Source organism: Herpailurus yagouaroundi, unplaced genomic scaffold (genome assembly GCF_014898765.1).
Source record: "Herpailurus yagouaroundi ecotype Mexico unplaced genomic scaffold, PumYag 67793, whole genome shotgun sequence".
Classification (NCBI taxonomy): Eukaryota; Metazoa; Chordata; class Mammalia; order Carnivora; family Felidae; genus Herpailurus; species Herpailurus yagouaroundi.
Window position 1 is genome coordinate 19469777 of NW_024420586.1, and position 23916 is coordinate 19493692.

Sequence of the window (23916 nt, forward strand, 5' to 3'; positions counted from 1 at the left end):
ATAGGAAGTTGAGTCTGTTTTGAAAGGCTTGCTACATGGAGACCTCTACTCCCATCCCACTCCTCTTCAATAGGACTCCTATGGTCACAATATTATATTTTGGGGCCTCCGGTCCATCTGAACTCTATTTCTCTTTACAGCCTCCTGTCTGAAGTATGCTAAAAAGAAGGGCAACTAAATATGCCCAACTTTCGCTTCCTTAGCCATTGTGAACTTTAAGATGAGATAATCCTTTTATTCTTGTTACTTTTTTTCTACACAGATGAGCTTACAACTATTGTTACATTTTAAGAGGAAAAGTGTTAGCATTATCCCAAACCAACACTGCTTAAAACTTTAACCCTTAAGAAAATAAAATGCACACTCACAATTCAAAAACCATGTAAAGCATTCCATCTGAGCTATATGTCTCCAATAACTCTACAATGTGGGGATGTTTCAGCATATGACAGATACTGGCTTCCCGCTTTAGATCTGCAAAACAAACACAGGACATACTTTGTTAGGTAAGAACAAACGACAATCAGAGTGAATGATGAATGAATGAATGTGATCTATGGTAACATGAAGACTTCTCTAACTAAAGAGATGAAATCCCCCATTTACGCTAAGCTTAACTTTTTTACCCTATAAATCTTTGACAACATAACTTTTTCATATTCCTGCCAGTCTGTGTGTGTGTGTTGTGTGTGTGTGTGTGTGTGTGTGTGTGTGTGTGTATACAGTACAGTTAGCTCTTATTTTTATTTATTTTAAGTAAGCCCTATGCCCAATGTGGGGCTTGAACTCACAGCCCCAAGATCAAGTCGTACACTCTACTGACTAAGCCAGTCAGGCACCCCAGCACTTATTAATAAGAAATGTAAATAGCACAAATACTTTCTCCAAACTCTTTATAGTCAAGTCTCAAAATTTATAATTTTCTTGATGTGCTAATAAATAACTCAATTTGCCATTTTAACATTTTACCTCTTTTTCTTAGTCTTCCCCAAATTGGATAAGAATGTTGTCTATTCTTTGGCCTAAAATCTAGCATTTGCACACACACGCCAGGAAGTTATATGGAATAAAGGGCCAAATAAAATTAGTATGATTTAAACAGTAAAGGTTGAGAGTAAACTCTCAACCAGCAAAGTCAGAAATTTTCTATCATCTATAAAATGTATTTGATAATTCAGGACACTACTCATAGTGTTATCTTGAAGAACAAGTTCAGACAATGTAGGTAGACTATTGCATAAGAGTTACAAAATACTGTTTGGAAAATAAAACGGTTAATATCATCATCATCATACAAACACATTTTAGGCATAGGTATCACTTGCTATGTCCCCATGGAACAAAATAACTAAAGCCTTCCTGTATTAATTGTGGTGTTTTACCTGTTTGCAGGTGAACAGAATCCAATAAGACATTTTTATATTTGGAAGTAGAAGGGAGATAGGTAAAGAAGAAGGCTAAGGACGTACTACATAAGGCAAATGAGATGTTATCTCCTCTCTGATTTATTAATTCAACTTAGCCTCGTCAATGAGAGCAATGGCTGAAGACTGAACCACAGAAGACCGGGTAAGGGTAGAATGAGGAAAAGAAGTTGGTAAATTAGACAAAAGAGAAGCCACCAGAAAAGGAAGAATCAATAATATTACGAAAGTCAAGGGGATAGAGGGAATTAAGGCATGAGTAGTTGGAGAAGGCTGAGAAATGGCCGTAAGGGTCAGTCAGAAAAGACCATTAGCATTCTGAGCAAGATCAAGTTCTGTGGAGAGGGCAGGTTTGAAGTCAGTATGCAGGAGACAATTATGTAATAACAGATTAAAATTTATCATGTTTCTCACTGGCCTAAGTACTTAATAGAGTCATTACCATTTACTGTCCCAATACCCTGATGAGGTAGTTATTTTACAGGTGAGGAAGCTGAGGCCTAGAAAGGCATTCAAGATCACACAGCTCCCACAAGGGGTAGGTCTGAGCCCTGGCTTGTCCACCTCCAAAGTCAGCAAACAGTCCTTCCACAATGCCATGTCAGGTTTAGACATGATCAAATTCGAAGAATCTTGCTGTAGGCAAGAAACAGCAAAGTCCAAGGTCTGATTTTTCTGTTTTTGCTGTTGTTTTAAAGGGAACACTGTGTTTCTAAGTGGCAGTGATGAAAACTCCATGGGATCTACAGCCAGAAACTTGGTGCAGGTTCTGCTGCCTGGCCTGCTGAGAGACTGCTATCCTCTACAAATGCCTTTGTCACTGCAGATGAAATGGGGCAGGCCACACGCAATGCAGGCCCTGCAGACTACTCAGCCACCTTCAGGGGGCAGCGGTAAGATTTCCATGAAAAAAGATATGGAAGGACTGTATGGAATGCAGCACTGTGGGGCTGAGGGACAGGGTGGCTCAGTGTTCAGGGGAAAGGAAGAGGTCAGAGGCACATGAATGATGGTCTCCATCTCCAAAAGTGCTTGGAAAGGTCATGCAGGAGAAGAGAGGTGTGAATCAGGTGTGGGTTTTGTGCTGAGAAGTCATAATTATGAGGAAGGCTTTTGACAAGTGTGCTAGAAAGCCAGGTTGAAGCCAGGATACATAAATCAGGTATCTGCAGTTTTTTTCTCTCTTCCTTCAAGAATGTTCTGCCTCCAAATTTTATGAAAAGCTCAGGAGTTTTATTACTCATTTTAACATTTATTTCTTATTTTGCCCCTTTCATGTAACTACAGTGTGTTTCAACTTCCACACTCACTTCCCATGTACCACATTGTCGTACCAAAAGACTGCAGGTAGAAATGGATGCTCTAAAGACCCTTCCACTGGACCTGCACATTTCTTCTTGGTATACGGTTCAACCTGCTGCCAGTCTAGTCTCTTATCATCTACCCACCCCCCTCAAAATGAAGGCAGAATTGCTGGGGACCCTCCATTCAAAGACTAAACTATTTATCTTTATATTTTTTTATTTTTAAAGTTTATGTATTTATTTTGAGACAGTGAGTAAGCATGAGTAGGGGAGCGGCACAGAAAGAGAGGGAGAGAGTGTCATTGCAAGCAGGTTCCAAGCTGTCAGCACAGAGCCTGACATGGGGCTCCATCCCACAAACCGTGAGACCATAACCTGAGCCAAGTTCAAGAGTTGGACACTTAACTGACTGAACCACCCAGGTGCCCCAAAGATAAACTGATTTAAACATCACTGGATTTGGCAATTCAGGAACTAAAAATCAGAACACCGAACAACACAGAACAAACATAAAAATATATTTCAAATTATAAGGAAAATGATGCTAAAGATGGTTTACATCTAGGATAATTAGGGCACCATTTTCCATAATTCAAATATCAATTAAATTGGCATATATTAAATGCTCAAATGGAAAATCATGGTTTAAAAAACACAAATGCATTATATATAATTTAAATTATAGATTCCAGGAGCATTAAATTCAGAATGCTTGTTTCTAGATGTGAATGTGAATTAAAGATGTATTTACTAAGAGCTATTAATTTTTTGCTGATATAGCAAACTAAGAATAGCATTTTCCTACAAATCAACTCATGAAGCAGAGTAGCAAGGAATTCAAAAGTAGGTGATAATGATTTGAAGTTGTGGTTATCTGAATGCTTGGAGGTACAAGCACAGAACGTGCCTGGGAGTGCCCTGACCGAGGTACCATTGCTGTTTTAAAGTGCTTCTTTGGGGGCGCCTGGGTGGCGCAGTCGGTTAAGCGTCCGACTTCAGCCAGGTCACGATCTCGCGGTCCGTGAGTTCGAGCCCCGCGTCGGGCTCTGGGCTGATGGCTCAGAGCCTGGAGCCTGTTTCCGATTCTGTGTCTCCCTCTCTCTCTGCCCCTCCCCCATTCATGCTCTGTCTCTCTCTGTCCCAAATAAATAAACATTGAAAAAAAAATAAAAAATAAAAAAATAAAAAAAATAAAGTGCTTCTTTGTCCATAGTAACTGGTAACTCTGTCTACTGTTTCTTGTATTTTTTTCAATTTGTAATCTCTCAGGGAAATTTAAAAGACTGAATATGGAAAGTAATATTTAGTTTTCTGACCATAACTGGAGAAACACACTGAAATCAATCCCTTATATGGCATGAGTACTACTGCTACTACTCCTAATACCAGTTTCCTAAGAAGTTTTAGACGTCCAACAGTAAAGCAACTATGCCCTGCAGGTTTGACCTCTCTAGTCTGCCCCTCAAGTAAGGGAGAGTTCAGGAAATGGTTTCAGGTGGTCTGTTTTATTTATTTTTTTTGAAGGGGGGGGGAGGAATAGAGGGAGAGAGAGAATCTCAAGTAGGCTCTGCACCCAATGTGGAGCCCCATGAGGGACTCGATACCATGAACCCTGAGATCATGACCTGAACCAAAATCAAGAGTCAGACGCTTAACTGACTGAGCCACCCAGGCGCACCTAGGTGGTCTGTTTTAAAAAGAAGTTTCCTGGGGGGTCTGGCTGGCTCACTTGGTAAAGCATGTGACTCTTGGTCTCAGGTCATGAGTTTGAGCCTCACGCTGGGTGTGGAGATTGCTCAAAAATTAAAGCTTTAGAAAAAATAAAAAGTTTCCTAGAAGGTCTTTATTATTCATTTTACTACCAGTTGTTCTTGTGATAGAATTCTTCATACTGTCTTTTAAAAGTTGGATGCCACTTTCAGAGTACCACAATTCTGCAACAAGGTAATCTGACCATTGGTCAAAAATAACTTGGGTATTTACAAATATGATTGAAAAAAGAATTTCTGACATTCATAGCATTACAGTAGCAATCTCGACTTCAACACCCGAACTTAAAAAGGTCTAAATTTAACAGTTAGCTTGCCTAGAGCTATTCAGTAAGTTTAGATCAGCACTGCCCAACAGAAGTATAATGTGAGTCACATAATTTTAAATTTTCCAATAGCCACATTAAAAAGTAAAAAGAAACAGGTGAAATTTATTTTCATAACATACCTTATGCAATCTAATATATCCAAAGTATGTCAACATAATCATATTAAACTTATTAAATATTAAATATATTAAATATAAAACATTATTAAATTCTTTTTCTGTATCAAGTCTTTGAGATCTGGTAGTGTTTTACATCTGTAAGTACATCATAATTTGGACCACCCATATTTCAAGTGCTCACAGCCACAACACGGCTAGTGGCTACCAAACTGGAACAGTATAGTTAGTTGTAGATAAACTGACTTTGATTCTTATCCTCTCTCAATTGTGAGTTCTCCTGCATTTCTTACACAGATATTTTGTAAAGTTACCCGGTCATTCAAAAAAGAATCTAAACTCAAAAGATGTGTTTAAAAAAAATTTCCATAGAAGGAAACTCCACTTTTAATAATCCAAATCCATCACTCAACAACTTACATCTGGAATTTTGTCACTATTTTTAACCTAGATCCTTCATTTGGTAGTTTTAAATTATTTTATCTTGTTTAATCTACCAAACACAAAAACAGTGCTCAAAATCTACTGTACTGCACTGCCCTTTGTACACTTCAAGATTTATTCAATGACCTTAGACTATGTATGCAGTGCAACATTTGAGAGTTTACTATGCAACATTTGGGATTTTAAGTGCCATCCTATAAATCCTTGTTTAATAATTATAATAACCCTGTAAGATAAATATACCTATTCCCATTTTGAAGGGGAAGAAACTGTGGCCCTGGGTGCAGTGAGATAATGAAGGAAGTTGTTGAAATCACACAAATAGTAAGTAAAGGAAGCAGCACTAATAACTGAAGCCCAGTGCTCTTTACAGCACACCACAATGGCTCCTGGTGCTGTACAGTTTTCACATGTGCCCTTCAGACCCAATCATGTGCTAATGTGGTAACACTAACCTGGGTGATGAGTTATCAAGACTGCTACAAAATCAGTTTATGTCAGCTTGCATGGTCACCAGTGATGATCAGAAATTAGGCACTGTTCTTTTCCAGACAAATACATAAATATCGTCATTTACTTCCAATTTCCGGGTTGTGTTAGGAACTCAATAGTTAGCAAAATTCACTAAGAGCTGACCCCAGGCTCCAAATGCACATAAAGAATATTCTAATCTAGTCACAGAAATAATTAGGACAAATATTAATGTGTTCAGTCGAATCAATATTGATAGCAAAATAAGTAAATTAAAGTTATTATTGATTCAACATCTTTTCCTCGGTGTACTGAAATTAATGACCATATGATATTTCAGAAAGGGAATCCAAGCAGAACCTTGAAAGGATTCTAGTAACAAAGTCAAATTCTGTTGCTGAGTTCCACCTTTATATAATAACCAATTCGAAGACTAAAGATCCCAAGGATCCCTTTGGCAATAATACAGGTCAGGTTGGCTTTAATGAGGCTATCTTCCTATAAATCAGGAAAGTTGACCTTCTCAACCAGTGGACGACCAGAGGCCCAGATAGACCCATGCACCAATCTGGGTTAACTGCAAACTCATTATTTCTTTGATCTTTTACACATTTTACTACCACCCTATACATTTTATTATCTTTTTTTTACAAAGAGAAATCCAAGCAGCATCTAATGTCTTCGAATTCTTGCCCATATTTTTTTAATCCTATGGTCTAAAAATCTCATCTGTCAGGTGAATAAAGAAAGGAAAGAGCGTACCATTAATTGAGAATGTTTGATTGATATAAAATTTTTTCTTAAATAGGCAAAGTATTAGAAATCAATCTTAACTGCATTAAGCATTTACAAATTAATGGGGTTTTGGTAATACATTTCCCAAGGAATTTTCAGTTCTGATGACTGTAATAAATATATTAAAGCAGCTGCCCAGTTGAATACCACATGTACAGTGAATTCAACGCTATATTTATAAACAACTATCAGCTGTAAAACAGAATAATGCCAATTACTCTGAGATCTACTTGTCTTCCCTCTCACTCTTCATTAGGATGAGTTTGGCAAAGAATTATCTAAGTGCCATTTATTTCCTAGGGACTTACATTTTAAAAACTCCAGGTCATTCCTAGTCAATATTGAAGTACTATAAATCATTGAACTTACTAATGAGATACTAATAAAGATTATAGGTGACCAATTCAATCTTTATTAATATTTATCTTTGGAGATGTTAAAACCCTGAAAGAAGAGCATTTGCTTAAAAAGCCATTTGTGGATAAGAGCTAACATTAGGTTACATAGAAACCAAATTATTTGTCTCTTAGAAGATATAAGTGAACCTTCAAAGAGTTACTCAACCATGTATTTGGCGAAAATCTGTTTTGGACTCAGCTAACAAGATGTTAATTATATGGATAAAAAGAAAAAGCAGAGGTTACTGAAACCCAAACCAAATAAATTTCAAGTATTAGAGTTTTTTCAAATAAATGACCATTCTTAAGATATTCTATACACGATAAAGATAGAAATACAGTATTTTAAACATTTGTAGAAGGTACAATTCTTCTGTTCCTGTTCATTTTGAGAAATGTAAACCAAAAAGCTTTATAAAAAGGTGGAAAGATGGGGTATTTTACTATTATAAAACCCAGACGCCTATTTCAAAATGGTACTAATTTTATAAAGAAAATTAGAGAAATACCAGTTTAAACCTCACTTTTCAACATTAAAGTCTTAAAAAACATACTTGTTAGCAGTATGAACAAACTTTGTGGGATGACAGAGTGTACGTATTTGTTGTCAGTCATTGGACTGAACACTTAATGGCTCATTTTATTGTGCATAAATTTTTATTCAATAAAACTTAAAAAGTGACTGCAATACAACAGTAATTCAACTAATATGTCTAAGTCAAATATTGTTATATGCATACCTGTATTTTATACTCCCAATTTTGTTACTTATCATTACCTTCTATTTTTATTTACTTACTGATAGCTCAGGTGTTCAACAAGCATTTGTGCCAGGATAGGCTTCTTTACTATCCACTCCCCCCCACCCCAAACCTCCTTTCTCCAGGATAGGAACAGCCCAGGAAATACTGCCAGCAAGACCAAACGTCTCCCCACAAAGCAATCTGTAGTCTGTTTTAATATATAAATAAAAGAATTCCTGAGGACAAGATTCTCTGTGGCATAGTGAATTAATTACCAAAGTTTTTTTTTTTTTAAATATGGGTTTCCCCATCCAGCAGAATCTTTTTGTCAACTAATCTCATGAAAATAGTAAAAAAACAAATTTATAGTAAAAAAAATAAGTACTGATGTGTGTACTCACTATGAAAAGGATCAGTAAAAATAAGCTAATTGTTTTGGTAAATAACAACTTGGTATCAGGGATTATGGAGAGCTCTGCGGACTCGTGGCCTCAACCACCAAATTATTTATTTTGCTGGGCCACTGCCAAAATTCATATTTATATGGATAGCTGCAAATGGCTAGTAGGTAGGTATAATTTAAACAGCTTGCCTTAGAGTCTTGATTTTTTAAGAAATTGATCAAGAAGCTTCAAAGAGTAGCAGACATTTTTTGTTTCAAAGTGGAATGGCAGGCAGTGGTTGAGAGTGGCAGCACGAAGAGTATACTTTTTGTACACAGTGAAACTTTGGACTAAGGGAAACGTAAGGAGTTCTGAAAAGGCCAGATTTCTCCTTTTTTCATAAAAAGAATTTATTTGTGTGTGGGGGGGAGAGCATGCGTGAGCAAGTGGAGGAGGGGCAGAGAGACAGGGAGAGAGAGAATCTGAAGCAGGCTCCATGCTCGTTGTGGAGCCTGACATGGGGCTCGATCTCACAAATTGTGAGATCACGACCTGAGCTGAAATCAAGAGCCAGGCACTTAACCAACTGAGTGACCAGGTGCCCCCCTGATTTCTCCTTTTTAAAGTAAAATTTTAAGTAAATCAATACATTGCTTTACCCTTAGAATAAACTATCTTCATTTAATCTTTTCTACAAAACCAGGAGGTAGCATACTTAAGTAGCTGAAAATGTGGCAGCTATCTAGATCAGAAATTTTTAACTAACTTGGGATCAGAGACCATTTTAGAAGTCTGTTAATATGACAGATACTCTGCCCCCAAAAGATTTTGCAGTAAGATATAAGGGAAGCACAAAAACCTAAGAGACTGACCTAGATGCTTATGTCCAAGGATCAAAATCATGACAGATAATCCTGTAACCCAGCTTCGGGAGGCCACAAGAGCACTGCTGGAACTGGAAAGCCATAGGAGCTAGTGCCTCCTTATAAAGAGGCCTTACAAGCACTGTTGAGGATAGTGAGATAATAATGGGCACAATTTGAGGTTAACTATTACTAGATAAACATAATATCCCCCATATCATTTTAGCCTCTGCTCCAAACCTAGCACTTTATTCTGTGAAATGCATAAAGCCACCGTAAAGTGTGTTTTTCTTCATTTCTTAAAAATCACACAAAGTTCCCCTGGATTCCATGTGGCCCAATTTCCTATTTCCCATCTTGGCATCAAAACAATATAAATTCTTTATTAATTAAAGTATAATGTTCACACACACAAAATAAATACATTTTATATATTTATGCTAAGTGTTTTTCCCGTTTGTTGTAGGTTGAGTGCCAGGATATGTATATCTTTACTTTTTAAAGAATGCGCATTTATAGTCAACCTGCCTTCTTTGGCTTTTTTTTTTTTTTTTTCTGAATTGCTGTTTTGTCATTTCATCAAACTTGAAATGGGTAAAACATAAGTTTCCTTAAAAGTGGAGACAGAAGCAGAGACTTCTAGCATCTGATTCATGTACAGTTGGGTACAATCCTGGCAAGGGAGGATGTCCCCAGCCAGCAAGAACAAGTAGAAGGAAGTCAGTCAGGGCCTTAAACCCTCTTCACTTAAGAGTCCATTTGTCACATAATAGTAACAAAAGACCTAATTCAGGTCTCAATATTATGGGAAACAAAAACAGTATGTTATTTAGGTCATTCTAGATAATGGTTTATTTCATATAAGTGACTTTTCCAGAAGGGTACCAACTTGTCCTGGTTTGCCTGGGACTTGTAGCATTCAAAGTTCTGTATCTTGAGAACCTGCCCTCAATCCCAGGGAAACCAGGATGGTTGGTCACCCTACTCCCACAGATCTGGCATTTATCCTTCCAAATGCTAACACTCTTCTGCAGGGAGGCAGAGATGATATAATAGAGCAACAGATTTGTAGTGAGAAGCCCCATCTTTAAATCTTGTCACCATCACTTAATAGCTGTATAACCCTGAATATCAGTTTCCTCATCTACAAAATTGAAAGAGTAAGATAGCCAAATTATGGAATGAACCCAAATGTCCATCAACTGATGAATGGATAAAGATGTGATATATATATGTATATATATCTATATATAGATACAGATATAGATATATGTATATATAAATACATAAAATGGAATATTACTCACCCATCAAAAAGAATGAAATCTTGCCATTTGCAACTACATGGATGGAACTAGAGTATATTATACTAAGCGAAATAGGTCAGAGAAAGACAAAATACCTAATTCAGGTATTTTGATTTCACTCACGTGGAATTTAAGAAACAAAATAGATGAACATGGGGAAGGGAAGGAAAAATAAAATAAGATTAAAAAAAGAGAGAGGCAAACAATAAGAGACTTAACTATAGAGAACAAACTGAGGGTTCCTGGAGGGGAGGTGGGTGGGGGATGGGCTAGACGGGTGATGGCCATTAAGGAGGGCACTTGTGATGAGCACTGGCTGTTATATGGAAGTGATGAATCACTAAATTCTACTCCTGAAACCAATACCACATATATGTTAACTAACTTGAACTTAAATGAAATCTTGGAAGGAAAAAAATGGAAAGAATAAGGGTTCTCATAGCAACTTGAAGTTAGCCCTGGATGGTTAATAAAGTAGGTGAAAGTGCTTGCCACAGTGCATGACACAGAGCATGTGCGCAATAAATTTTGTTTTCTTCCTGTCTGACCATCTTTGGTGGGAGTAACTCTTTCCTACCTTTACCAAATGTCAATCAAACCAAGTTTGATGACCAGAAGTTGGCAGTGTGAACATCCAATTACTAAACCGCACCGCTATACCATTCTTTTACTTTGCAGTTTTTCATCTACAACTTTTGAGGGAAATCATGTAATACAGCTTATGAAGGACTGAATCTGAACTGGACCACAAGATTATTTGGAAAGAAGTAAAATACAGGTAGGTAACCAAGTGTCTAATAATGACGCTGGTGAAAAAGTGAAGCGAAATCCACACAGCTACATGTATGTGGCCTACTGACCACCAGCATCATTATTCTTCCAGACAGCCCTGGGGACCCACGCTCACACCAACTACTTACTACCACTCCTCCGCTTTGGATGCGCAGCTGCTAAACCTGTTCATTCTAATGTTGCAACACCTGTCAAAATGATCAGCCCCTTCCTGCACTTTCCCTACTTTCAGCTCTCATGGATTCTTGTCTGGATCTTTCCATGGGTGTCTTGGCCTCTAGCTCCTTCTTCTCATTACATTGTCATCCTAGTTTTACTCTAAAACAGGTATTATCACATCACTCCAAAACCTTCATTGCTCTGCATTCCATACACCAAGACATTACAGTCCCCCAGTTTGGCTTTGAAAGCCTTCTAAAAATGATTTGAAGTTGGGGCCCCTGGGTGGCTCAGTTAAGCGTTCGACTTCACCTCAGGTCATGATCTCGCGGTTTGTCAGTTCAGGCCCTGGGTTGGGCTCTGTGCTGACAGCTTGGAGCCTGGAGCCTGCTTCAGATTCTGTGTCTCCTCCTCTCTGCCCCTCCCATGCTCACGCTCTGTCTCTCAATAAAATACGTTAAAAAAAATTTTTTTTTTTAATGATTTGAAGTCAAAAAACTTAACTGGGTCCACAGAGCTATTTAGCAACAGGACTGAAAATGGGACTGAGTTCTCCTGCTTCTTAGTCAAGTAAGTTAGGTTTGCTTTTTTCTTTTATTTTGGATGTCACACACATGACATTCCTTTCCTGCTTCATCCATCATCTTCCCTGACGCCCCCATCCTGAACTACCTGCAGTGTCTGCAGCCCTCCCGCCTTTGCCCGTGCTGTCTATGCTCTTGAAAATACCAATTCCACGGGCACCTGGGTGGCTCAGGCGGTTCAGCATCTGACTTCGACTCAGGTCATAATCTCGCGGTTTGTGAGTTCGAGCCCCGCGTCAGGCTCTGTGCTGACAGCTCAGAGCCTGGAGCCTGCTTCAGATTCTGTCTCCTCCTCTCTCTGCCCCTCCCCTGCTCATGCTCTGTCTCTCTCTGTCTCTCAATAATAAATAAACGTTACAAAAAAAATTTAAAAAAAATACCAATTCCTCTGTTTGACACTCCATGTGCTTCCTTCACTCAGCAAAATCTCACTCACACTTTGCCTCGACGTTCTCCTTGTCGATCCCCGCAGCTGAAGTAGGCATACCCTGCTGTGACCTAACAACATTCTCCTCCACCCCCATACAGACCTCAGTATCTCATCATTTGCCAAACTGTACTACTGCTGGTGATGTACATTCCCGCCAAACCTGCTGGAAGGCAGCACCAAGCACACAGAACTCCACTCGACCAACGTCTATTACATCCTCTATTTCACATCAAAGTATATGTATCACTGAATCAGAGAGTATTAGAAATTAGAAGGACATGGGGCACCTGGTGGCTCAGTCAGTTGAGCATCCGGCTCTTGGTTTTGGCTCAGGTCATGATCTCACAGTTTGTGAGTTCAACACCCGCACTGGGCTCTGTGCTGACAATGAGGAGCCTGCTTGGAATTCTCTCTCTCTCTCTCTCTCTCTCCCCCCCCTCCCTCCCTCCCTCTCCCTCAAAATAAATAAATGCTTTAAAAATGATAACAAATGGGAAGGACAGTAAGAGAACCATTGTCACATGCTACTCTCTATCCTTACATTTTACTCATAAGAAAAATGAGTCCCTAGAAAAGCAAGTGACATGCCCAGTTACACAGCTAGTTCACTGCACAACTGGAAGATGAACTCAGCCTCTAGTTCCCAATCAAGCAATCTTTCTGCTGTCCCACACCATACTGGAAGAAGATTCTAAAAATGTCCACAATTTTAGGCAATCTACTCCAGGTAGCACATCCACACTGACTAAAATGTTTTCAGAGTATACCCCACAAAATAACATCTATGTGTAGATAACTGGGCACTAATGTTATTCTGCATATTGTATTGCCAGGACTTAAAATGGAAGGCTTCAGGGCCACCTAGGTGGCTCAGTTGGTTGAGCATCCAACTTCAGCTCAGGTCATGATCTCACAGTTTGTGAGTTCAAGCCTGGCATCAGGCTCTCTGCTGTCAGCACAGAGCCAGCTTCGGATCCTCTGTCCCCTGTCTCTCTGCCCCCACCCCTCAAATATAAACGTTAAAAAAAAAAAAAAAGGAAGACTTCAAGGTACCTATTACATGCACTAGCTTTAAACAAACGTGATATATGGCTGACAGTGCTATGTCATTGTGTAGTGCATGTACTACAACTTCATTAGGTCAAATGATCACAACTCCAAAAGAGGTGGGGTGGAAAAATATATCTAATGTTTGTCCTCTAGTGGAAAAAAGAGGAACTAGAGGGCACTAAAGATCATATTAAAACTATTCAGACAAATAATATCACCAGGATCTCTGGCTACAGACAATATTATTAGTCTTGATAATACACAGATGATTACTTCAGCTAACATTTGATGAGTATGTTAAGTCAGGCTCCATTTGAGATCTGTCCATTTGTTTAACCCTCACAACAACCCTAAGAGGGAGATGATACCCATTTTACATATGAAGCAGCTGAAGCGAAAGCAGTGAAGAAACCTGCCCACAGTATTCAAACCGCAGAGCAAGGATTTGAACCCAGTTAGTCTGGCCCCAGTACCTATGCTCTTGACACTCTGCTATACTGCTTCTTAGGTCTGCAACTACTCAATTCTGACAATAAACTTTAGAGATAAGCTATTTGTCAAAACCGAAGTATAAGGTCTCGATTAAAGTAAAATGCAATCAGAGCAAATTTCAGTCATAAAATCATAATACTTTTCAAAAAATCTTAGCTTAGGCCTTCCAAGTCATCTGATTATATTTTTGAAAAACTACTTTCCATAACGTGCAGAATCATTACAAATATAATGATTAGGCAGGGCTTTTGGAATGGCTGTGTAAGCTCAGGAAAACCTTCCCCCTAGAAAGAGATATACTTAGCTGGTCAAAATTAACCACCAAAGTCTCTGGAGATTGATCAAAGGGGCTTACAATAAATTGAGAAACATTTATTCAGTAAAATCCACAGAAACTCACTAAGAACAATGGGAAGCTATCACATTCAGGATAAGGACTGTACCTGGGCCCCATAGCTCTGCCTTGTGTTGGAACTGTTCTAGGTAGGGCCCAGAAGCTGAGTGACATATCAGTTCCTTGAGGTGGAAGAGCTTTTTGGGATGGTAAACATTGGGAGATCCCATGTTGTACAGCTCCATGCTGTGGAAGGCCTATGTTGAGTGGGTGGTAGAAGCCAGGTGGCAGCACCCATTCCCCAATGCCCACCTCCAGTTAAGTACAGGTTACCCAGGTAGGGCAGCTGGTAAAGAATGTAGTCCCACTGCTCTGTGCTGCAAGAGAGCTACAGAGTTGGGCCTGGAAGCTAAGTGGTAGCTCCTATCTCCTGCAACTTCCTAAGTGGAAGTCCTTGTCCGAGTACATTTAGTACCTGGTGAACATTGAGAGATGTCATCCTCCCTGACTTTGGGTGTGAAAGATCCATATTGAGTGGTAGTAGCAGAAAGGAGGGGGAGCAAGTTCATGCCTTTTCCCCCCAGTACACAAAGACCTGCTCCATAGACAGGATCTAGGCGGAGCGACTAGTGGGGGGTGAATTCCCCATTCTCCCAGCTCTTGCTCCAAAGTAAGAGATTCTGCTCAGAGGAGAATATAGCAAGCTTAATAGACTAACAAACCCTGCCCCTGACAAGGGGCTAGACTTTAACTACATCACACCATAGAGCAATTTATACTACAGGGCATTGTCAAAAACAGTTATCAGCTAGCAATTAGTACAGTATGATACCAACAGATCATCTTAATGGGAAATCAGGGGAAGAGATGGTCAAAGAGAGCCCAGGTAAAGCCACAGTCATTCCTGATGGTAAGGTTGTGCTCATACTCCAGTCTGCTGGAGAGAGACATGAGAGGTTATAGCGAACTAACCCAGCAAATCACTCAACAAATAAACAAACAAGAACAAGCCCTGAAGTGTGGGAGGGGTGTCAATATCCAGAGCTGCTATAACAAAGTTAGGAGACATGCAGAAAACAGGAACGTGTGACCCTTACACAGGTTAGAGAAAGCACTGAAAATAGAAACTAACTTTGAGGGGGGCCAAGATGTTGGACTTTAGCAAGAAAGACCTTGAAGCAGATATTATAAGTGTATTCATAGAACTAAAGGAAATTCATGTTTAAAGAATTAAAGGAAGGGGTGACAACATCTCAAATAGAGAATATCAGTAAGATAAATTATAAAAAAGAGCAAAATGTATATTCTGGGGTTAAAAGTACAATAACCAAGATGAAAAATTCACTACAAAGGCTGAAAAATAGAACCGAGCCGGCAGAAGGATCACCAAACTTGAAGATCGGCTGATAGAGATTATGCAATCTGAAGAACACAGAAGAAGAAAGAAGAAAGCATGAACAGAGCCTCAGAGAAACGTGGGACACCAATTAACACAGTGACATATGCATAATGGGAATACCATAAGGATGAGAGAGAGAAAAAAAAGCTGAAAAAATACACAGATATAAATGAATGGGGTGGGGGGAGGAGACAGACAAGCCTCCCATGTAGAAGATACTCAAATACTAATACTAATTAGTATTAGTAATTCAAATACTAATACTTGATTCTTTAAGACTTCATGAATCTTTTTTTCTTCTTTTGGCCCATCCCAACTGCCATTTGGGAGTTAGTGGAGGCCAGCATTTATCTTGTTTAGATTACTGCAAAAGCCCTCAAATCTCATCCTTATAATTATGGTCAAAGAATTCTGTCTAAAATGAAAAGTCAATCATGTCTGACTATATTTTCCCACACTCAAACCCTATTTCCCTTAGATGTGGCTAACTGGTCCATCTGGAGCTTTTCAGAATCACTACAGTACTTATTTTTAAAAGCAGGCTCCTGGCCCACACTCCAGACCTACTAGATTGAACTGAGGAAGGGGCCCAAAGATCAATGAGTGCTTTTATTTTTTTATTATTTTTTAAAATGTTTATATTTTATTTTTGAGAGAGACAGAGCATGCACGAGTGAGCAGGGGGGCAGGGAGGGGGAGACACAGAATTTGAAGCAGACTTCAGGCTCTGAGCTGTCAGCACAGAACCTGACAGACACAGGGCTCAAACTCGTGAACTGCGAGCTCATGACCTGAGCCAAAGTCAGACGCTTAACCAACTGAGCCACCCAGGTGCCCCAATGAGTGCTTTTAATAACCACCACCCTCACCCTCTCTCCCACAATTCTTCTGCACAATGAAGAATGAGATCCACAGGGAACTGGCTCCTGTTTAGGTCTTTATCCTTAGCTGTTGTTGCTCCCAGAAAGTTCCAAATGGTAATCATTAGCTGACCAGAGAGAGCTATATTGTAGGAGAGCATAACCAGAGATTCATACATGATAATATATAATGCATATAACTTAGGGAATCATAATTCAAATGTATGAATAAATAAATCAACAATTCCACTTAAACATGGTGGTCTAAACGCATGCATGTCTCTGCTACCTTTTAAAGCCCAACTAGTATTTCAGTAAGGCATTAAAAAGGCATAGACCCACAAAGATAAAGAGAATGAAAAGAGGCAGCAGCACATTAGATTGGGAAAGATTGGTGGAAAGTAATGGACAAAGTTAGCAGATCAGAGAAAGCTGAAATCCAAGTGTGGTAGCCAGTAAGACAAGATTCTCAGTCTCTGACCATGGGTATTGCAAATGACCAACAACCCCAAGTGTAGTCCTGGGAATCCATCACTGTGTTCCCACCAACACCATGCTTATCACAGGCTACTCTCAGCCAGTGACTAAAAGCAGCAGCAATAGTAAGGCAGGCACCTTTCTATGAGATATGAACTCTGATGACCAAAACACTGGCTGGAGGGACTCCCAATAGGCCTCACCAAAACTTTCCTGGAACTGCACCTTAGTCTAAGATTTTTATTACTCTTTCTCTTCCAAAAAAAGTCAGACCTGTGCAACCTGTGATGGCTCTCCTAGCTTTCTCTGGCTCCCTCCCTCCCTTTTTTTTTTTTTTCACTCAGAGGTGGTTTCCCAATAAATTTCTTGTACATCTGATCCTTTTGTGGTCTTTCCTCTTGACCTGAACATGCCAAGCTTCCAACAAGGCAAGCCAGTAAGAAGCAAGCTGATATGCCTACCAAAGTATTCCCAAGAAAGTTTTAGCAAAGGGAAACACCAGGAAATATTTTAAGAAAAGCAAAGATCTTTGAAGGCAAAGGTGTATGCTGGAGCAGACAACATGAGCCTTTGCTGGGGCACTCTGACCCTAGATATCTTTGACCAAGCAAATTCTCTCTCCCTGACTCTGGAGATTTTGGATACTACGCTCATAGCTCAGGTCAAAATCAAGCATTGTACTTAAACAGGGGGATTAATTGTAAAGGTCATGTGTTAAATAAGCATGTTAAAATGAAAACCCTCAGCCTCCTTCCCCAAGGTGGCTTAGAACCATTGCTTCCCCCAAGGTCGCTTAGACCTGTGTTCTGCCACCCTCCAACCCTCCAACCCTCCAAATATACACACTCCTATCCCACGGTAGAAGACTGAAAGACTGTTCTCTGTCAAACTGACCTGCTTAAGAACAGAAGACCTACAGATATTGATATCCATGGGGCTTTGAAAAACTTGTTGGATCACCTACATTAAGTTACCCATGTACACGGAGTTTCCAGGCAACTGTTACTACTTTTTTATTAAAAATGAAACAACAGCCAAGGATCACCAGACATTTTGGGGAAAGCTTCTAAAAAGAAAGAGACTTAAAAAAAATAGGAAAAAATATTTCTGAGAATACCATTTCCTGCATCAAAGAGGCAAAGAAAATTAAAAAATATATATAGTATTTTGAGATAGAAAAGAATGAAACCTATGAAGAACAAGAAACTACATAATACTAATAATTTAAAACACAGACATTCAGGAAGGGAATTGAACATGGAAAAAATGAAGATTCAAATAGAAGCATTAGAAGATCAAATTGAGGAAGTGTCTCAAGGAGAATAAGAAGACAAAAAGGAAGAAATAGGGAGGAAAAAACCGTTAGAGATAAAAATCAATCCTGTGAGCTCTGATATTATTTGAATAACAGTAACTATAGAAAGGGAGAATAGAGGAACTAGAGGGAAGAAACTTATCTAAGAAATTGAAAAAAAAAAAAAACTCTGAACTTAAGAACAATGAGTTTCCAGAGTTTGAAGTTTGTTTTTTTTTTTTTTTTTAATGTTTACGTATTTTTGAGAAAGAGAGAGAGACAGAACATGAACAGAGGAGGGGTAGAGAGAGATGGAAACACGGAATCTGAAGTAGGCTCCAGGCTGAGCTGTCAGCACAGAGCCCAATGCAGGGCTTGAACTCATAAAACTGTGAGATCATAACCTGAGCTGAAGTCAGACACTTAACTGACTGAGCCATCCAGGTGCCCCATGAGTTTCCAGATTTAAAAAAAAATTCCAGGAACCCAGCATAATAACTTTTTAAATGGCCCACACTAAAGCACAGCACTGTGAAATTTTGGTGTACTGGTGTAAAGAGATTACCATTAACATTTTCAGAAAAAAGGAAAAAGGGCTAGGCATTGTTCCAAGTGCTTTACTTGTATTATTCAATCTTCTCAATAACTCTATAGAGGTAGGAAAAATTATGCTCAATTTTTAGATGAGGACATTTAGGCACAGAGAGGTTATTTGACTTGCCCACGCCACATAGCTGGTAAATATGACACGAAGCCAAGTCATCTTGTTTCAGAGTATAAGTTTTTAAACACATTCTGAGGGAAAGTTATTTCCAACCTAGAATCTTATACCCAGCCAAACTATCAAATTGTTGAGTACAATAAAGACATTTTCGGATATCTCAAAAGATGCTGGAAGTAACTAGAGGACATACTTTGCCAAAATGAAGATGAAAACTGAAAAAGAATATAGGAAATCTAGGAAACAGAAAACCTAGCACAGACAAAAGGTAAAGAGAATTCCCATGATGATAGTCCCGTAGGCCAAGACTGCAACCAATTTTGAAGGACACAGATAGATGAAGGGCAATGGGAAGGAGGTCTTTGTTGCCAAAAAAAAATTTGGTCAATTATCAGTGAGGTTAAACACACTGAGAGAAGACATATAGTTCAGTGGACAGTCTGGGGAGGAATTAGCGAGGAGACACAGAAAACAAAGCAAAGGAATAAGTCAACTATTTGATCCAGGTATAACAATAAATTACATAAGAAATACAATCACATTACACTGATGACTCAAATATGAATAATGTTACAAAAATGGGAAAAGTAAAGTGAAGAGGGATGGGAGGTGGCAGCATAGGAGAGCTACATCTTTTGTAGCAATCTGTCAATAACAGAATATCTAAAACTATAAAATCAAGTAGTAGTAATCTAAGCATATGTTGTTAGCTACAAAAGAAACAGCAAAAAAATGATTCAAGTGGTTTTATCAGATAAGAGACTGGTTGGTTTGGAATGAGTTAGAACAGAAATTGCCTTTTGCTGTTATTAGAAGTAATGTGACTTAACTTGTAAAACCTATGGCTTATATTACTTAGATAAAAGCATAAAAGTATGAAGAATGGAGAACTTCATATTTAATCCATCAAACACCATACATTAATGATTAGTAAGGAGACATAAGTAGAGTCAAGATATGAGGTTTGGAATGTTTACAAATTTAAAAACTAAACAAAACAAAGACTTTACTACAAAGAAAAAGTGCTCCTTGCTATAAGGGCCCCTGGAAAAAATATACAAATATGTTAAAAGTGGGAAGTAAATATCTGGTTATCTGTATTTTGAATGTTCATTTATAAACTAGGTGGTGTACTTTTTCATTGTCCCCTAACCCATTCCTTGGGCTCCAAGGTGTATTCCAATTGACAGGGCATAAATTATCCATACAGTAAGGAAAAAAAGTCTGATTTTCAAGTGATGTGGGGGAAAAAGCTCAATTGGTCGCATTCTCCCACCGAATTCCCTATTACATACTGAACTTCAGGAGACAGAAAACAGAGCACAGCTGTGAACCAGTGTCCTTAGAAAGTCCACCTTTCTAACTAAAACTCCTAAGGTGACAGCAGCAATCTCTGATAAGCTTGCTTTATGTAAGTAGTAGTTCAACACTGGTCATGGCTCTCCTATTTTCTGGGAACTGTTATTTTACACATTACAAATTATAAAGCTCCTTGGAAAGGACAACAAAGCTGATGTGATGTGCTAGGGCTGCCAAAGCATATCACCACCAACAAAAGGCAGCAATTTCAAGCTATTTATTGTTTAAACTCCATTCATTAGGCAATGATTATTCTCCTCTGTAATATTTTTTTAAAAACCCTTTGTTAAAATAACAAATTCAAAAGGCATTATCTAAACTGTGGTAAGATTCATTCAGGTATTGGATACTATGAACTAAACACGAGGCTTTGTCCTGTAGACTGATGGCTCTCCAGCTTTAACATAAGCCCTCATTTTATATTACCCCAAGTTAATAGTCATTTGATGCACTGGTAATGGAGTACTAAAAACCACAATTAAAATTATTTTTTCCTTCTTGTTTTATTTCTTGGTTAATTACAATGTTCAAAGAGACCACTAGAGATAACTTCCTTTTAAAATTCTCAGTTTTGCTTATTTTTCTTTCTTTCCTTTTTTAAGAAAATATATGGCACTGGTCTCGTTAATGTCATTAGTTGCGATGCCTGCTGAGAGAAAATGCTGACTTCGTGAGCATGGAATCAATTTTCTGAATTAAAAAAAGGCTTTTGTGGGGCTACTTCTTACATAGTATTTATTTTCTCAGAAGCCTTCACTGTAGGAAATGCTTTAATTACTGTGGTGGGTGCCAGATTACCAAATCTACATTTATGTAATGGAATTGTAGTGAACTTAAAACATGTTCCTTCACTGCTTTCAGCCATTTCACCTTGCTGCAACCTCCAATGCACAAGGGAGCATACAAAGACCTTAAGAAATGTCCTTCCCCAGAATGCTAGAGACACATTTCCTAGCTTTGTATTTGTGGATTTGGGGACAAAGGTTACTCTCCAGTGAAGCTATATAGTGAGTAAAACTATCAGGAAACAGAGAGGGTAGGTGAAGAAAGGGGAGGGGAAAGGAGAAGAGGGCATCATATACAGAGTCTAGGAATGAGAGGTTAACCGGTCGGGAACAAAAGAGCTGGGAGAAGCCAAACACTATGGATAGGCTTTTAAGGAAAGATACCAAATTCAAAGATGCAAAGTCCAACCCAGGACCTTGAAACAGAGTGAAGGCAGTGCCCCCAGGAGCCAACACAGACATGGGAAGTGCACTGCCTGCACAGGTATGGCCACTGCTGGGACAAAGTACCATAGGTGAGCTGCTTTCAAAAGTCTGGGCTGATACTCCCACCTGGCCACCACAGAAGTCTTCGGGGGGAAAAGAAGTTCAGCATCTTATGAGGTGGGGCTGTTAAAGATATAAGGAATATTGGAGAAGAGCGCAGTGAGGGAGGTACAGAATAGGAACCTCCTGGTACAAAGAAAATACAGTAAAATAGAAAAGAAAGGGATGCTGGGCTTTTAAAAAATATATAATTATAATAATCCAGACTATCTGGTACATTCTGACTTTATAGGAAGTGGAGTTAATAGGGAATATTTAGAAATAGATTTCTTTAAAAAATTTTTTTAATGTTTATTTTTGAGAGAGAGAGAATGAGAATGAGAATGAGAATGAGAATGAGAATGAGAATGAGAATGAGAATGAGAATGAGAGGGGCAGGGGCTTGAGCAGGGCAGGGGCAGAGAGAGAGGAAGACACAGAATCCAAAGCAGGTTCCAGGCTCTGAGTTGTCAGCCCAGAGTCCAACGTGGGGCTCAAACTCATGAACCACGAGATCATGACCTGAGCCCAAGTTGGACACTTACCCAACTGAGCCACCCAGGCACCCCTAGAAATAGAAATATTTCTGTATGTGACATGACCTACTTCTCTGCCACACACCTGATGATCAGATATCTAAATATTGTCAATGTTGGGATGCATTTGCTAGGATGCTTGCAAACACTAATGAAGTCACATTCAATGAAGAAGCAATAGATGACAAAGGCCTTCTACTTGGTGTTTTCTAAAAAGTAGATAGGTAAAAATAAAAGTATTACCGGATTAGCCACTGTATGTCAGGGAGAGGTATATACTTTTAAAAGTAGTTTAAAATTCTGTAAGTTTCTTAATGGATGAAAACTACATATTGCACATCTTTGTTTACTCCCAAATGCCATGTGCTACACTCGATGGATGACCTATAAAGTAGATGATAAATGTTTACCAAATAAGATTCTGAAGACTGTGAAACTAATGCAAGATAAAGAAACAAGGATAATCTGTATATTCTGTAATGGAGTAAACTCCAGAATATATATTAATTAGTGAAAAAAAGTGCAAAACAGTATGTAGAAAATCCCACCCTTTACGTAAGAAACAGGGAAGTGTGTTTGTTTGTTCACTTACAGTTTTTAAGAAAAGAAAATGAAGAATAAACCAGAAGCTAATGAAAATGATTGCTGATGGAAGAGGAAGGTAACAGAGATGAATGATACACTTTTTAAAATTAGACTTTGTGACCATGTAAATGTTTCACATAATTATAAAACAAAACTAAATCAAAATAAGAAAAACAGTACCTAGAAATAAAAATCAAAATGTAACAATCTAATAATATAGCAAGTTGCTGGCAGAATGACAAAGAACTGTTTTAAGTAAATGTTTTATTTTAAAACCATTTTATTTTAAAATAACTTCAGACTTAGAAAATTACTGAATGTTTTTGCTTTTATATACCTGGCCATCACTTTTCCAGTCATAGAATTCTTTCTGGTATTTTATTAGTCTTAAAAAACTGTCTTAACCCAGACTTATAATAAAAATGATGGCCAATGACAAGGTTTCTTACTACCCAACCTCTCCTTAGATTTCCAATCACATACTGACAAAAAGGAAAACACCATCAGAACCTGCCCTTAAGTGTTACTTAAAAGATGCCTGACCTGACTTTTCAAGTAAAAAGAGGTAAAATTGTGACCCAAGGCTGCCGTACAAAACCTGGAAGTGGGGCCCAAAAGTATTGCATCACAGACATCCAGTTCTGAAGCTGATTCCATAACAGTCAAAGCTACCCATATACTTTTTTTTGAAGGCAGCATTGGATGGTGATGATGAATAGGGCCTTGGGAATTTGCCAGACCTGAGTTTGAATCTGGACTCTGCCCTTCACTCAATTGGTATGTGAGCTTAAACGTGTCACTTAACTGCTTTTAAGTTTCAATTCCTTTATCTATAAAATGAGCACAACACAATAACCTATACAATAAGATTGTAATGAAAGCTGAAACATGTCTTAGCAAGGTGGCTCGCACCACTAAAATGCTAAGAAATTTTAGCTATTGTCAGTATGTTATTGTGCTATTAATTCTTGCACTGTGAAATTCTATTGTTCTATTTCAACCTCACAAACCTTTTTTTAACCACATCAGAAATACATCAAGTCTTCCAAGCAGAGCATTAATGGAAACAAGCTAAGTTCTACCCTCATATTTGACAACATTCTACCTGAAAGTACAGTCATTAGAATTGAGATTCTTTAAAATCACATTAAATGCCATGATAATGACTTCTGCTTCTAACCATGAAAA

The 23916-nt window shown here is 38.5% G+C and overlaps 1 protein-coding gene across 15 annotated transcripts in view; it reads right to left on the reverse strand.

Annotated features, from left to right (window-relative positions):
- The window catches only part of CASK (calcium/calmodulin dependent serine protein kinase), a 355071-nt gene that overhangs the window by 227984 nt on the left and 103171 nt on the right, over positions 1 to 23916 (reverse strand). For all 15 annotated transcript variants that reach the window (XM_040468984.1, XM_040468986.1, XM_040468995.1 and 12 more), the window contains exon 3: positions 369 to 474. In XM_040468984.1, the coding sequence (XP_040324918.1) occupies positions 369 to 474 (106 nt within the window). The remainder of the gene's footprint in view (positions 1 to 368; positions 475 to 23916) is intronic.